The sequence below is a fragment of the Netta rufina genome, assembly GCF_964035555.1.
Source record: "Netta rufina genome assembly, chromosome: 1".
NCBI classification, from domain to species: Eukaryota; Metazoa; Chordata; class Aves; order Anseriformes; family Anatidae; genus Netta; species Netta rufina.
The window spans coordinates 103,990,428-104,004,895 of record NC_140123.1 but is presented as its reverse complement, the minus strand read 5'-3'; the positions used below and the strand labels follow the sequence as shown (position 1 = coordinate 104,004,895).

At 40.4% G+C, this 14,468-nt stretch overlaps 1 protein-coding gene across 1 annotated transcript in view; it reads left to right on the top strand.

The window, feature by feature from the left end:
* SCAF4 (SR-related CTD associated factor 4) overlaps positions 1–14,113 on the top strand; it is a 45,313-nt gene extending 31,200 nt beyond the window's left edge. Inside the window, exons 17-20 of the mRNA XM_084298815.1 lie at positions 4,508–4,670; positions 4,816–4,896; positions 4,997–5,185; positions 12,916–14,113. Of these exons, the coding sequence (XP_084154941.1) occupies positions 4,508–4,670; positions 4,816–4,896; positions 4,997–5,185; positions 12,916–13,757 (1,275 nt within the window). The 3' untranslated portion in view covers positions 13,758–14,113. The remainder of the gene's footprint in view (positions 1–4,507; positions 4,671–4,815; positions 4,897–4,996; positions 5,186–12,915) is intronic.
* The last annotated feature ends 355 nt before the right edge of the window (positions 14,114–14,468 follow it).

The following is a 14,468-nucleotide window of genomic DNA, read 5'->3' as shown; positions in this document are numbered from 1 at the left end:
ATCTACACGTTTCAATCTGAATAAATTATTACAGTAGAGTATTTTTATCAATGAGATTAATTGCACTCTCTCATTTTTATGAATGCATTAATTATTTTTCTGTGATTTCCTAATTAGTTTTCCTTACTACTGGTTTAAATAAGCTATAGACTTTCTAAAATAGCATAGCACTTTCATCTTGGTTCGTATTGTGTATGCTCTCTTTGAACAGCCTTTGGGAATTGCGTTTGAGAAATTTCATATTCTGCCTTTTGTTATTATAATGGTTCTTTAGGCAAAATTGATGTTGTGTGTTTGTTAAAACAACACTGACTGAAATTTTACCATTAGTTTAAGTAGTGTGTGACAAGAATTATTCCCTTTAGTGTTTTACAGTCTATTTCTTTTAGCTTTATTTGTTGATAAGAGTCTTACGAGTTTTATAATAGTTTCTTTCTTGTCACTGTTAAGATAGTAGCATACCTCCTCCAAGGGGGAGGAAGTTTGAATAAAGCTATTTTAAATATTGTGAAAAATTATGAATTGCAGTATGGCGGACAGTCAGTAAAGACCAATAATTCACATTATTTGAAGACACACAATTTAACAGTTACTTGATTTGAGAACATAGTAAGTTGAATTCAGTGTTATTTTGGCACAGAATTCATGAAATGCTCTAAGGCATTTTAAGGAAATGAACATTTGAGTCAAATCTCAAATTTCAGAGAGCTTTAATAGCAGTTAGCTGTAATTAGCTTTAATTAGAATTAACTATCAAATATTAGCACTTTTATTTTCCTTTAAATTCATGCTGGAAAAGAAAGCGTAAAGAAAAAATCAACCAGTTTCAGAATATGAATGTGGTGATAGTTTGCCTCAGCCTCGCCAACTTCAGTGTTTTTATTACCATGGCAAAGACACTTGCACTTGTACAAGTTCAGGCCAGGATCAGAGAACTGGCCTTTATCTCTGGTTTATCATGTTTGGCCTATATCTCTGGTTTTGCCATGAACTTTTTTTAGGCTGTGTTATACTCGATCAGTTCTTCTGTCTGCTCTGGGGTGTCATAAAACTGAAACAGTTTATTAATTTGTAAATAGTTCTTAAAACTTGCAAATTAAGTTCAGCTGCGATGATGGTGATGGTGCTAGTGGTAAAAGTAACGTCTTCAGGACTGTAAGGTGTGGGGAGGCTGTTACAGGAGCTGGGTAGCTGCTGATTCTGTCCAGCCTGGAAACGGGCATCAGTACAGGGATACCAGGGCACACAGCCTGTCCATCTGCTCCCCTTTCAGGCAGGGAAAACACCCTGTCCACCCTGCTTCCTCTGACCAGATAAGCAGGTTTGGTACGTGTGATATGTTTGATTCATGTGATATGTACCAAACCTGCTTATCTGGTCAGGAACATATCATATGCATTGTCTTGCGTTGGGCTGGGATGATCAAGCATAGGGCTGCCTGACAGATACACCCAAACAACTCTGACTGCATCATTCCCATACCTTACTCTCCGTTTTCTCACTTCTTTACCCTCTTTTTGTTATGGTTGTTCTTCTTTCTCCATTCCAGCATCCTCACAAGTAAACAACTGTAGCCTAATGAGTTTTCCCACGTTGACCCCAGCTATGCAGCATCCATAACCAGATCTGCTGTTTGATACCTTTACCTAAATAACATGGTTCCTACATGCTATTCCTGGGTATGGTTACTTCGCAAGGTCCTTTTCCCTGTAAGATGCTTCCTTCAGACTGGGAATCACAGAATCACAGAATTTCTAGGTTGGAAGAGACCTCAAGATCATCGAGTCCAACCTCTGACCTAACGCTAGCAGTCCCCACTAAACCATATCCCTAAGAAGCGTGGCTGCTGTTTACAAAGCACCCCACTAACCACCTGACAAATCCAGCCATCACTTAGGGCACTGTCCATGAGCTCTGTGATCTGCCTGCAACCCTGACATTGTCCCACTGAAAGGTTAGGATCAGAAAGATCTGCATCGTTCCTTTCTTTGGTAGAGCCCAAACAGGCCTACAGTGCGTGGGCTGCACACACAGGAGGCCTGCTCTGCTTAACATCGCCTATCGGGGTGTAACTGCCTGCAGCCTGGCCTCCTGTCATAGCCAGTACCACTGGGACCCATTAACCTACCCAGTAGTAAGGTGGTTAAAATGGATAATGCCCCTTTACCAGTGACAGCCCTCATAGGTAAGTCTGGTTCTTTGGCCTGATGGCATGCACGGCATTGTTTTCATCTGCACGGCCCTGGGTTGTTGGCAAGACAGGTGGAATATTGTTGTGTTGTGCCGCTGGAGTGAGCCCTTCTCACCTATAGATACACACATCTCAGACAGAGAGGTCTGAATCTCCTGAATTTCCTGATATATTACCAAACCCCTCATGCTCCTTCGTATAACTGGATATAGTAGCTGTGCATTGATCCAGTGTCCATTCTAGGCTCTTCATACTGAAACCAGCAGGCTCCTTTCCAATGGAGACTTCAGGTGCTCTTAAATATGTATTTAGTTGTCTTGGAGCATGGATGTAGACTGTGCTACTTCAGGTCACTGGGCCAATGATAATCCTTCAATTCTCAATCTGAGAATCATAGAATGATGTTTCTGTTACTTTGTTTTTTCCAGTCCACCAGCTATTGTTGTGAAACTGTTCACTGCTTCTCTGTTGTTTTTTTTTGTTATCTGTCAGCATTTATTAGTCATTGGTTCCATCTCTTTAAAAAAACAGAGAAACTTTAAACTATATTTTAAATTAGATTTTATGACATTTTTGCATGAATTTTTACTGCCCACATGTGTTTTTTTTTTTGTTTAAAGGAAAGGTTTTACCTTGGTACTTACAATCATATGTTAGAGGGTTAATTTGGGGGGGAAAAAGGTACAGCAGTTATGTATTGATAATTAGATATGAATATCCTCTACCATGTATCTGAGTCACCTTCCTTTGTTGCTTCTATTCTTGTTAAGTCACAATGTTTTACTGTTCCTCATCCCTTCTGAAGCCACTGCATATACATGCTTCATACGTGGTTTTCTCAGCTTTTAACTACCCCAGGGCTGCCAACACTTCATAAGTTCCCCCAGTTTTAGACCTCTTACGTTCTTGATACCCTTGCTCAATTGTACACACTGCGTACACACTAGTTTCACAGAACATTTGTGCAGTCAACAGTTATATCTTTGTCTAACTTCCTTCAAGTTGTTTTTCTTTGCAGGAGTGTCTGCAAACAAAAGGACCTACCAGGACTATTAGGTTACTGTTTTCAGAGCACTTTTTCTAAAGCTTTAGCTGGGATTTAATGGAAACAGCTCTAGGGTTACTCAAAGTTAATGTTCACCTAGGTAATCTCAGCCACACACAGTATTCCTGGGTTATGCTTAACTCTTCAAAGTTGGCCTTGCGAGGTCCTAGTCCTCAGAAGATCCCCAGTGCTCCTGTCTGGTTATCTGGAGGTTTGGCGGCTGTTCACATAACGCTCCCTAAACCACACACAGAATCAAACCAGCTGTCTCTCATGGTGCCACCTGTAACTTTTGTCAGCTTCTCACATTGTTACCTGACGGGCAGTTTTTCCTTTCATGCCCAGGAGTGTCTCAGATCCTGTTAATTTAGTTTAACTTCAGGCCAGGGTTTAATCAGCATGTTGTCATAAACCAAAGATAAATAATTAATTTAACATTAAAAGATGCAGTCCTATATTAAAGCCTAATAATCAAGGAATTTGAACCTATTTCTTATATTTAATTGATTTTGAAATACTAATGGTACAAGCTGTAACATGCCTCAGCTCACTAGCCATTGGTAGAGAAGCTGAAACAGAAATCTGAAGTGATATCAGGTGTCTGGCAGCTTTAAACATCTGCAGGTTTAAGGAGAACATTTTGCTTAGTTCATTTCTTTCGGTTCTGGGGGTAAGATAGGAAAGGCTTTTCCTTCTTTACTTCAGAAATAACAATTCAAAAAGAAAAAAAGATATGAGGGGTCTGAAGGTTTGATGGTCATGCAGATGAGTGAGTTATGGTCACTTGACTACACAGCTCTCCTTCACTTTAGTAAACAAATTTTAAATGCAAAACATTTTGATTAAGCTTTTTTTTTGTTTGTTGCAGTTGCTTTGAAACAAACCACGCTAACATACAAACTCAGGAGAAAAAAGAAAGCTTTTAATTGCTTCAGATTTGTAGTGTAATAGGGCATCATACCGAATGCTGAAATGAATTCCAGCTACTGTGTAAGGGGTATATTCAGATGAATTACCATCATGCATTAATAACAGTTTACCACAGAGAATCATTTTTTCTTCAAGAACAGAGGCAAACAAGATCAATGTTGACATTTTAAGTTGCAAGAATGCTTTGACTCCTAATTATATTGCCTTGTTGTGAAGCAATTTAAGGTAGTTTAAATTGTTTTGTTTTAATGAACTGAATACAGAGAAAAGTAGTCCATATCTGAACAGCAAATAACTGATTCAGTCTTGAGGTAACATGCTTTTTCTCCTTTTTCCCTTAGGTTCCACCGCATCCATCAGGTCCTCCTGTGGTTGGCGCGCTCCAACCTCCTGCTTTCACAGCGCCTTTAGGAATCCCGCCTCCTGGATTTGCTCCTGGCGTGCCACCGCCACCACCACCTCCATTTTTACGACCTGGTTTTAACCCAATGCATTTACCTCCAGGTATATATATCTATATATTTACCAAGTAATAAAGTCCATTTTTTAGCCACATAGCAAGTAACAGTATCTGCCATATAAACAACACAACATCACTTTACAACTTGGTAAAGTGATGCTCACTGTTAGTATGTACTTTCTTTTATAGGCTTCCTTCCTCCTGGACCACCACCACCTATAACTCCTCCAGTATCTGTTCCTCACACTCCAGCAGTAAACATCCCAAACTGTAAGTGTTTAAATCTTGAGCAAGCGGCAGTGGAAGGACAGTGTCATGCAAGCAGAGAAGCTGATGCATTTTTTTAATATGCCAATGCCTTGTTCCTTAGCTACAGCAGCTGGAGTCAATGAAGACACTACAAAAGATGCATCTGTAGGAAATCCCATCCCAACAGTGGTTTCTGGATCCAGAGGAAATGCTGAAACTAGTGATAGTTCCAAAATGTATGGGACTGTTCCACCTCCCGTAGCACCTACTAATGTACCTGCTCCTGTCACCCAAGCTATTCCGCTTCTTGGTAAGTTCACTTTTGTATATATTCTTCAAATTTTGATTTTGCTGCTGACTTAGTTTGTGGGAAAGTAAAACATTTTTCTATTTAAAAAAAAAAACTCTATCCTTCTTTTTGGCCTTTAAATAATTTTAGAGGCTTGATTTTGCATGGAAGAAGCAGTAGAACTTCTATTATTCAAGATTTGTTTTCTGAAGAAACAAAAAAGCCGTAACATTTAAGTTACAAATTCAGGACAGAATGACATGCTGTCTGCTTTAATAAATTGAGTCTTATACCATATAGAAAAGTAGTTTACAACAAAACATCTGTATGGCATATGAACTGTTTTACACTCCTCAACTATTACATGTATAGAGGTTTCTGTAAATATATCTTACAGAGGAACAGTATTTATTTTAGTGTATTTTTTTAATCTATGAAAATACAGTATACTTTTTTATGTATTGAATGAATTATCTTAATAAAATGTTTTTTAAAAAAGCTATTACTTAGTCCTGCGGTATTACAGGTTCTGAAACCTTTTATACCTATATGCTACCTTACAAATGCATCCTTTCATGCGTCAGTGTCAAGAATACACTCAAAAGACGTTTCCTACTGAGATTTATATTTATGGTATTTCACACCTCTGAAAAAGAGCCTGACAAGCAAATGGAAAACATACTTTTAAGTGTGTTTCTGTCCAGCAATGTTCATTGTATACTGCAAAACAAAGAAGGATTTGTCTCCCTGAGAGCTGAACTGTGCTGTTGGATTTGATGCCTCCATTTTTCAGTTGTTGACTACTGATTTTTCATTGCTTAATGTTAGAAAAACAAAATCCCTTTTAAAGGGATTTTTTAAAAAACAAATTGCCTCTGAAAATCAGTCTTAAAATCTATCAAAGCAGACATCCAAGACCAGCACCTAATTGTTTTGGAGTATCTTGGATATTTAACAAGTAGGGAAAAGTTTTAAATAAATAAATAAATAAATATAATCCTGTGGTGACACCATAGGTTGAGAGAATTCAGTAGCGATAAGGATTATTGGACCATATATTTAAGACATTCTTGTCTTAATGACTGAATGGCATTTTTAGTATTTGTAATACAGTATTAACCAGATGTCTTGGAATTTCATAGTACCTTGTCTTGTATGGCATAACTAATGTTTTATTCCAAGCTTTCGAAACCTATTAAGTTACTCTGCAGTTTGCTGCATGTATTGCTATACACAGAAGAAAGATTTTATAAAATGAAGATGGGAGTGACATAAATGAAATACTCACGTTAGCTATTCAGACAGCAGCTTTCTTACAAACTCAAGGAAGCTGAATTTGCTAGATCTGAAAATTGAGAATCTACCTTTACTTTTACTGGTCTGTTTACCACGTAGTTAAAGAGGATAAAGCTGCCCATGGGGTCAGAGTGGCTGCTCTCAGTGTTCAGTCTCATCAACAAGCAGATAGGAGAATTTTTTCTTTTTATGGGATTGCAAGTCTGTCTTAATGTGAGCTGACAACATAGACTTGAATAGTGAAGAGATCTGTGTGTTTACTCATCAACATAAAATGCATTTATTTGTCTTACTTCAAGAAGATACTAAATCAGGGAGTTGGGTAAAATCCTTCCATCCTGACATCTCAGAGTTAAGGGGAACTATTCACCACAAGGTGTATGATACAAGAAAACTGGAAAAAAACAAATCATATTATTTTATATGATTAAAAGTAAAAGATTATTATCAGTCTCTTTTCTTGCAAGGCTTTTCAGTAAGTTAACACAAATGAAACATTTTTTCTAAAACCACCTTGATTCACTCAACAACTGAGCTTAACTCTGCGTGCGAGAGTTCAGATGTGGTCTCTCCTTAAATGGGAAGAAAAACATGACAGAGGTGATGTTTACCACCATGCATGCTGATCTAGATTGCAAAGCAGTGTCCCTTGAAGTCTTAACCTCCCCACCATCTGCATTCGGGAGCTGGCCAGGCTGCATCGTCATTCCTCCCTTCTCATTCTGTGCGTCGGGTCTCACTCCTGGGGAAATCTAAGTGTGGGAAATGGAGTGTGCCAGGGTTTCACCACCTGTGCGGATGGGAGATGCAGTCTATGTCTGCATCCCATGTCCTGGAGCCCAGAAGGAGTTGCAGGCCTGACGGTTTAAATGTAGCCTTAGTGCACAGTCTTGTACAGGTCAGAGGTGAATGAACTGGACAAAGTACGTGAATAGCTGCGACGTCACCCTCAGTTAGCCATGGGCAAGTACAGGGCGAGGGAAATCAAATGCTTCAGCTGAAATGAACTTGTGTTTACAAGTACATGGTTTAGCCATTTCAGTATATGACTGATGGTGTGACAGGTTTCTCACAAAGTCCTCTTAAACTGCTCCTTAATGTGCCCATGATGAGGCTGTCCAAGCTGAGATAAGAAGGTGGAAGAAAGATTTGTGTGACAGCATCGTGAAGTATGGCATGAGGACTCTGCTTGGGGAAGTAGGGATGAAGGGGCTTGAGTAGTTTAACAAGAAGAATGAAGAAACGTTCTTCGGGTATTTGGGCAGGATAGAAGAACTTACTGCAGCAAGCTGAAGGCAAGGAATGAAGATTGCTTTGAAGAGACTCTGAAAAAGCCAAAATTAATAATCTTGCTTGAGAATACCTTATGTAATCTGTACAAACGGAGGAGCTCTTTTCTAATCTTTGTAATTTCAAAATTAAGCTTATCTGTTCAGTTTTTTGTGGAAGACATGTTACAAAGTAATTCTAACTTGATGATTGTAAGATTTCATATGTTCTGCATTGTTTCACCTCCACTAATTTCATTCGTTCCTCCAATGTAATTCTTTCATCACTTCCAACAAAGACGTGTTTGTGCTTCAGAGAAGTGATTTCTTGTGGACATTACGTCTAATTTTTTTGTGCTTATTTCTAAAAACCACCTTCAGGTTGTTTTGCCTTAGTTGTATCCTTGGTCATATTCACTGTTGTTACAGCTTCTTGTTCTTAATTTGGACAAGATTATCCAGATTGTAACCGTTTTTGTGAGTGTGTGCTCATGTCATTTTTAAATCTTCTGCTCAGCAGATATTTTAGACTCCTTTTATGTGTACATACTGCAGAAAGTGACAGCCTTTTAAATCATTTTTGATTCACCAGCTTGTTCTTAGTGTTGAGCAAATGCTGTAATTTGGACCAGTAATAAATTTCTGTTGCAGATGCTGTGTTTCAAATATTCAGATTCTGTGGTCTATTATCTTGATTAAACACACCACATTGCAGTTTGTAGGTTCTGGTCTAATGCTCTTTTCACCAAAATTTCTACAATGATAATTACATATTATCAAAGAATAATATACCATAGTTCTTAATGAGCTTGGTATTCATTTCCTGTTAATGCATGCTGAATTACTCTTCTTTGCTGCCTTGCTGGATTGCTCTTCAGTAGCTACATGGTCTTCTTGTAATATGTATTAAATTATAAAAGACAGTGTACAATTTTCTGAGCTCATCTGAGTATTAAACTATTATAAACTGTGTATGGGGAAAATTGGAGAAGGAGCTTCTGTTAATACAGGATATGAACTGTGACTAACCTAATACATTTCCGACTTACGATAGCTCATTTGAAAAGCATAACACTGCACATTTGCTAATTCCATATATGTGAATGTTGCTTTCATAATACTGAATGGGAATTCAGAGGTAAGGGAACGTGAATTCTCAAGCACCATTCATGGAATTCAGTTTTGCCTTGATGAAACCCTTGACCTGGATCAATTTATGTTGTATAAAGAAGGAATTTTAGAAATCAAATACCAGCAACCAACACTATCCACACGCAAGCTTGACTCTTGCATCCTTGTTGAAGCATCTTACGTGAATAGGAGCAAGTTGCTACTGGCTTCAGTGGTGGGCGTTGACGACGGTGAAAACTGTTGGTACTTAAGGCAAGTTACTTAAACTGTGAATTGGTATTTAGGCTCTTAAAGCTTAGGCTTCTTTACATTCTTGACATGTTCTGAAGGATTCGTTATGAAACACCAGAAAAAGACACAAGACTTTACATTGTGTTTGTTACCTTTTCCAAGAATTTACAGATAGTACTTAATGATTTAGTTTAAACATGCAGAATTTTCCCTACTGGAGAATCCAGTGTGACATGTTGAATGCTGCAGAACGTGAGCATCAGTGTCATTGTGTAAACCTCTTGTAGGTCCCCAGGCTTTTGACTTTGTGTTCTCATATGTACTTCTGTCCCATTTGCAGAAGGAGGTATATTTGAAGTAGGATTAGTATGTTAGATACAGAAAACACCTCCACCTGCTTTCTTTTAACAACACAACAGAGAAGTAATTGAACAATTATAAGACACTGTTACCACTTACTGAGCAGAGTTCAGTTCAAAACCAAAGAAGTCAAGCGTTGCACTTCTGTCTTGCGTTAGCATTTTTAACACTGATAATTATCACAAAAGCGACGTGGGCTTTGTCCAGCCAGAAGAGAAGATGGTCAGAAACTGGATTACAGTGGCATGGAAATCTGGCTTTTTACATAGTTTATCAAAATGGTTAAAGACAGCTACTGGGATCTCTCTGGATAGAAGACACTTCTTCAGGACAGCTGTAGCGTTTCGGGCTATGCTTTATGAGTAAAGAGAAAGCACGAAACTTGATGCTGTGTGATTGTTCTTACATCTCTGGAAACACTCAGGTGGTTGGTGATGGGGTCATCCTGGTGTGAGTTCTTCATACTAAACTCTTGGCAAGTTCTGAGGATCTTCTGTTACGCATCACTGGTAAAAGTCACAAGTAACAAGAAGCTGTGAAAGCAGTCTGTTTTTACACGTTTAAACAGAATTAACATACTAGGTATAAGCTCTGAGGATTTTGTGTCACCAGCAGTAAAAGCCAGGTCTTGTAATAAAAAGCCATGGCTTAGCCAGCTTGTGCAGAATGCGCAGCTGGTGAGAGGGCTGGCTGAAGATTCATACCCATAAGCAAGGTGCCAAGGTTAGCTACAAAAAGCCTAAAATTCTGAACAAGTTAATGAAATACAGGCCGGGGCAGATAAATTCCATCGCTCATTTGCACAGGTATGAGATGGTCATTGAATCACTTAATTGCTTCTCTAAGAGCTGTGCTATTTCTTTTTAGTTTGGCAAGCTATTTACATTTTGCATGCTGTTTTTCCCTACAGAGAGCAACAAAGAGCTTTAAATATTCCCAGGTGCTGCACATGATATGTACCACTAATTTTACTGACCATGTTCAGTAAATTTGGATATATTTCTGGAAAACTCTTTTGGAGTAAATTTTTAATTAGTGCCTAATTTGTTAGCACAGTAGGGACACTAGTAGTACTTTCTAGGTTGTACTCCAGCCTGAGAATTTGGGGGGCTTACTCAAAACAAAAAGCATTCAGCTGCCTTAATGATGCAAACCAGATTGAAAGAGAATGGCTTTCCAGATACCATTATGTTGCTTCCATGCATGATTTTATGTAGAAGTACAACTAAGAAATTAAATGACTGATATTTGTTTAATTAAACAAACTTTTATCACTTGTCTCACATCCATGCTGTCATAAACCTTACCTACTCTGCAGCTAGAGAGCGAAAACATATGCTTATCCTCTTCAGCTCATTAGGTCTCAGTTACTCCTTTCTGCCTTATTTTTTAAATTCCACGGATGGATTTACTTTAAAATATCCTCAAACCTCAGAATTCAGCAAAATAAAGTCTCTGGGTGTCACTGGCTGTATGCTTCTCTTGCCAGCTTTGTAGTAGTAAATCATGGGAGGAGTTGAAGCGAGGTGACTTACAGCCTGATTATGAACACGAGGGGGGAGGGCTGCTCATTCTAGAAACAAAAACCCTCAAAAAAAACCAACAAAACAAGCTGTTGCTGATGGATCATTTCTTTCAAAGAGTAAGATATATCAATCCGTGTCTTAAAGTGACTGCTTGGAGGGGAAGGTAAGATGATACCGTGGACTGGAGGAATGAATGTTCACGTCTTTGCTACCTGAGTTTACTGATCACAAAACATAATTTCCTTTGAGTATGAAGAGCACTGAGATAAAAAGGTTTCTGTTAAGAGATGTTCTTAGGGTAAGAAGCAGCGTGATGACCGGGCAGTAGCTCTTCAGAAGGCTTGCTCGTAGCTGGGATAGAAATGCTAAATAAATTAGTTACGGGAAGAGGGAAGCTGGGGTGGCTGGTTGGGGTGTGGGGGATCTGCAAAGTGGCACGGCCGCTCCGTTTCAAGGAAAGGCTGGACCTGGTGCTTAGGGACATGGTTTAGTGGGTGACACTGGTGGAAGGGGGATGGTTGGACCAGATGGTCTTGGAGGTCTCTTCCAACCCTACTGATTCTCTGATTGCGCTCCAAGTGCAGTTTTTGGTGTGACACTGCTGGGCATTTAATTTCAATGTTACCTTACATACCTATTTGACATCGTAGTTCTACCCAAGGGCAGGAGTTAAAAACCTTCATGTAACCTGCGTTCTTAACTTCATTTTTATTAAGACATGCAAACAAAACAGCATAGTCTTAACATATTTTAAAAAGGAAAGCAAGATGGAGCAGGAGAGATTTTTACTTAGTCTGGCAACTGTTAATGACCTCTTTAATTTTGGAGTTTGCTTTAGATATGTATATGTGTATGTATGTGTATATATATGGTATATATAGCTGTGGTTTCTTAGATACACTAAGCTTGTTTTCAGGTAAAATGCTAGTGAGCAGAAGGGCCCAGACCTGGTAGATCCGGTGTAAAAACCACAGAGGACATGAGGCAGCAGCATTACTTATTTAAACAAAGTTTTGGAGCCACGTGAGAGGAGCTGGCACACACAGAGGTGTGAAGTACTCAGCTGGAGCTCAGCACTCCTCCTGTTTTCAGTCACGGCTCCTTGTGCTGATGTCAGCAGGCTTTGGGCTGAGCTTTCTGAAAGTGGCATGTTTGGGGAGCTCCTGGGTTTCCTCTTCTGAAGACCATGCTAAAGCCAAGACTCCAGTACGCCAGGAGCAAGAGTGGAAAATAGTTGGCATTGGATATGCACTACAACAGATACAAAACTGTATTTAAAAACAAATAATACAGAAATTACCTGTTGCATTTCTGTGTAGTTTTACATTGCAAGGTGCACTCTACTAAAACTAACCTTAGTTTGTTTTATGCATTTTCTCTGGACTGCTAAATTTTGCAGTGCCATTTCCTGCTCCTTCCCCAGCCCTGTCCTGGCCGGAGCTCTGCTTTCATCGCCCGCTGGTACCTGCTGCCTCTTCTGCGCCTCAGAGAGCTTGTTGATGGCCCAGTTCAGATTTCAGAAATTTTAGCCAGAGATGACTTAGATGGTGTTTAAGATAGAGAAGGTTCAAAGATAGCAAAAGGAGATGATGCGCCTGTATTTAGGAACCTATTGGGAAGGTGTTGGGTCGGCAGTCAACATGAGCGCTGGGCTGGCGGTGAGGAAGAGCTCTGACCTGCAGAGCAGCGATGGCTTCATCACAAAGGGAGGCCCCAAGGATAGGTGAATAGTTACTACCCGTTCCAACAGTAATTATTCATAGCACAAAAGAAATTCCTGGTTTAGACGGCATGCTCTTTACGGTATGCAAACCAGCCCAAGACGCTTTGCCCGCTGCCCTCCCCCCACACAACTTTTGTGTACCTCATTTCTTGAGAACTTTTGAACGTGTTGAATGGGTGTCTTCTTCTAACTCGTGCGTCTGTTCCTCTCTTCCAGGCACCCAAGGCGTCGCGCCGCCCCCGCCCGCCCCCGTTGTTGGGCTGCAGACTCCATCCACCGGCCTCCTGGGCGCGCGGCCGGGTTTGATCCCGCTCCAGCGCCCGCCGGGGATGCCCCCGCCGCCCCTGCAGCGCTTCCCCCTGATGCCGCCGCGCCACATGCCGCCCCACATGATGCACAGAGGGCCCCCGCCGGGGCCGGGGGGCTTCGGGATGCCTCCTCCCCACGGGATGAAAACCCCCTTCCCTCCGCCGGGCCACTTCGTCAGGCCCGGGGGGATGCCGGGCAGCGGAGGGCCGGGCGGGCCCGAGGATAATCGAGACGGGAGGCAGTTCAGGAACGACAGGCAGACGTTCACTCCCAACAGAGACCAGGAGAGGTTTGGAAGGAGATCTTTTGGGAATCGGGTAGAGAACGATCGCGAGCGCTACGGCAACCGCAACGACGACAGAGACCACGAGCGCCTCGGTAATCGGGAGCGGAGAGAGTGGGGAAGAAGAAGCCCCGAGCGCGATAGGCACAGGGACTTGGAGGACAGAAATAGGCGGTCCAGCGGACACCGAGACAGAGAGAGAGATTCTAGAGACAGGGAGTCCCGCAGAGACAAGGAGGAGAACCGAGGCAAGGAGAAAGGCGAGATGACAGACAGGGCAGACAGCGACAAAAACCACGAGTCCCATAGTGGCAAAATGGAGGACGCAGACATTGTTTCAGAACTTCCCAAAGGAGAGTCTGAACCTTCAGGTGTAAAACCTGACGACGCGTTAACATCCGAGGCTACCTCATCCGTGGAACAAGCCGAAAAGGATATGGGCTCAGTTGCCGAGGCTCCTCGCTAGAGACTGGAATTTGTCGGTGACCTTTGTGGGAGTGTAGAGCTTTAGAGTTGTACAGTCTGCTGTATTATATTTGCTTCTGCTTATATCACAGCCCCTCAGTAGTTGGTGGGGAATTGTAAGCAATTTGATTGCTTCCCTTCTATTTAAAATAGCCACAACATAACACAAAAATACTGAAGATATGATTAAAATATTACCCATTTTTGCTGTAACTTTTTTAAAGTTTTGACTTTAAAAAGTTTACAAATCAGAAGTAGAAGTGCTTTCTATTTTTTTTTTAATTTAAGAAAGGTAACGGTGAAAGCTCCTCAAAACAATAGGGATGTGTTTTTAATAAACTCTATTTTCGTAACAAACTTTAACGTGTGCTATTCTTCCTACACTGCACTGAAGTGGAAAAGGATTGTTCAACATCTTAAAGTTTGAACTGTTGATGCTGTACTGGAGTCTAAATTAGACTTTTGTTTATATTTGTTCAAAGAAATACATCTGTTTGTGTAGCTATTCACAGAAGCAATTTTTAATTGTAACAGTCATCTTGATTTTTAGATTGCTGCATTTTAATGCTCTACTTGACCATTCTAGGTGAAAGTTAGTTTTAAAATGTTAATTGAAGAGGTAACTGTTTAGTGTTTGCAATGCAATCAATTTTTTTTTTATTTTTATTTTTTCCTTTTTCCCCCACTCCAGCTGGTTTTATGGTAAATGTTG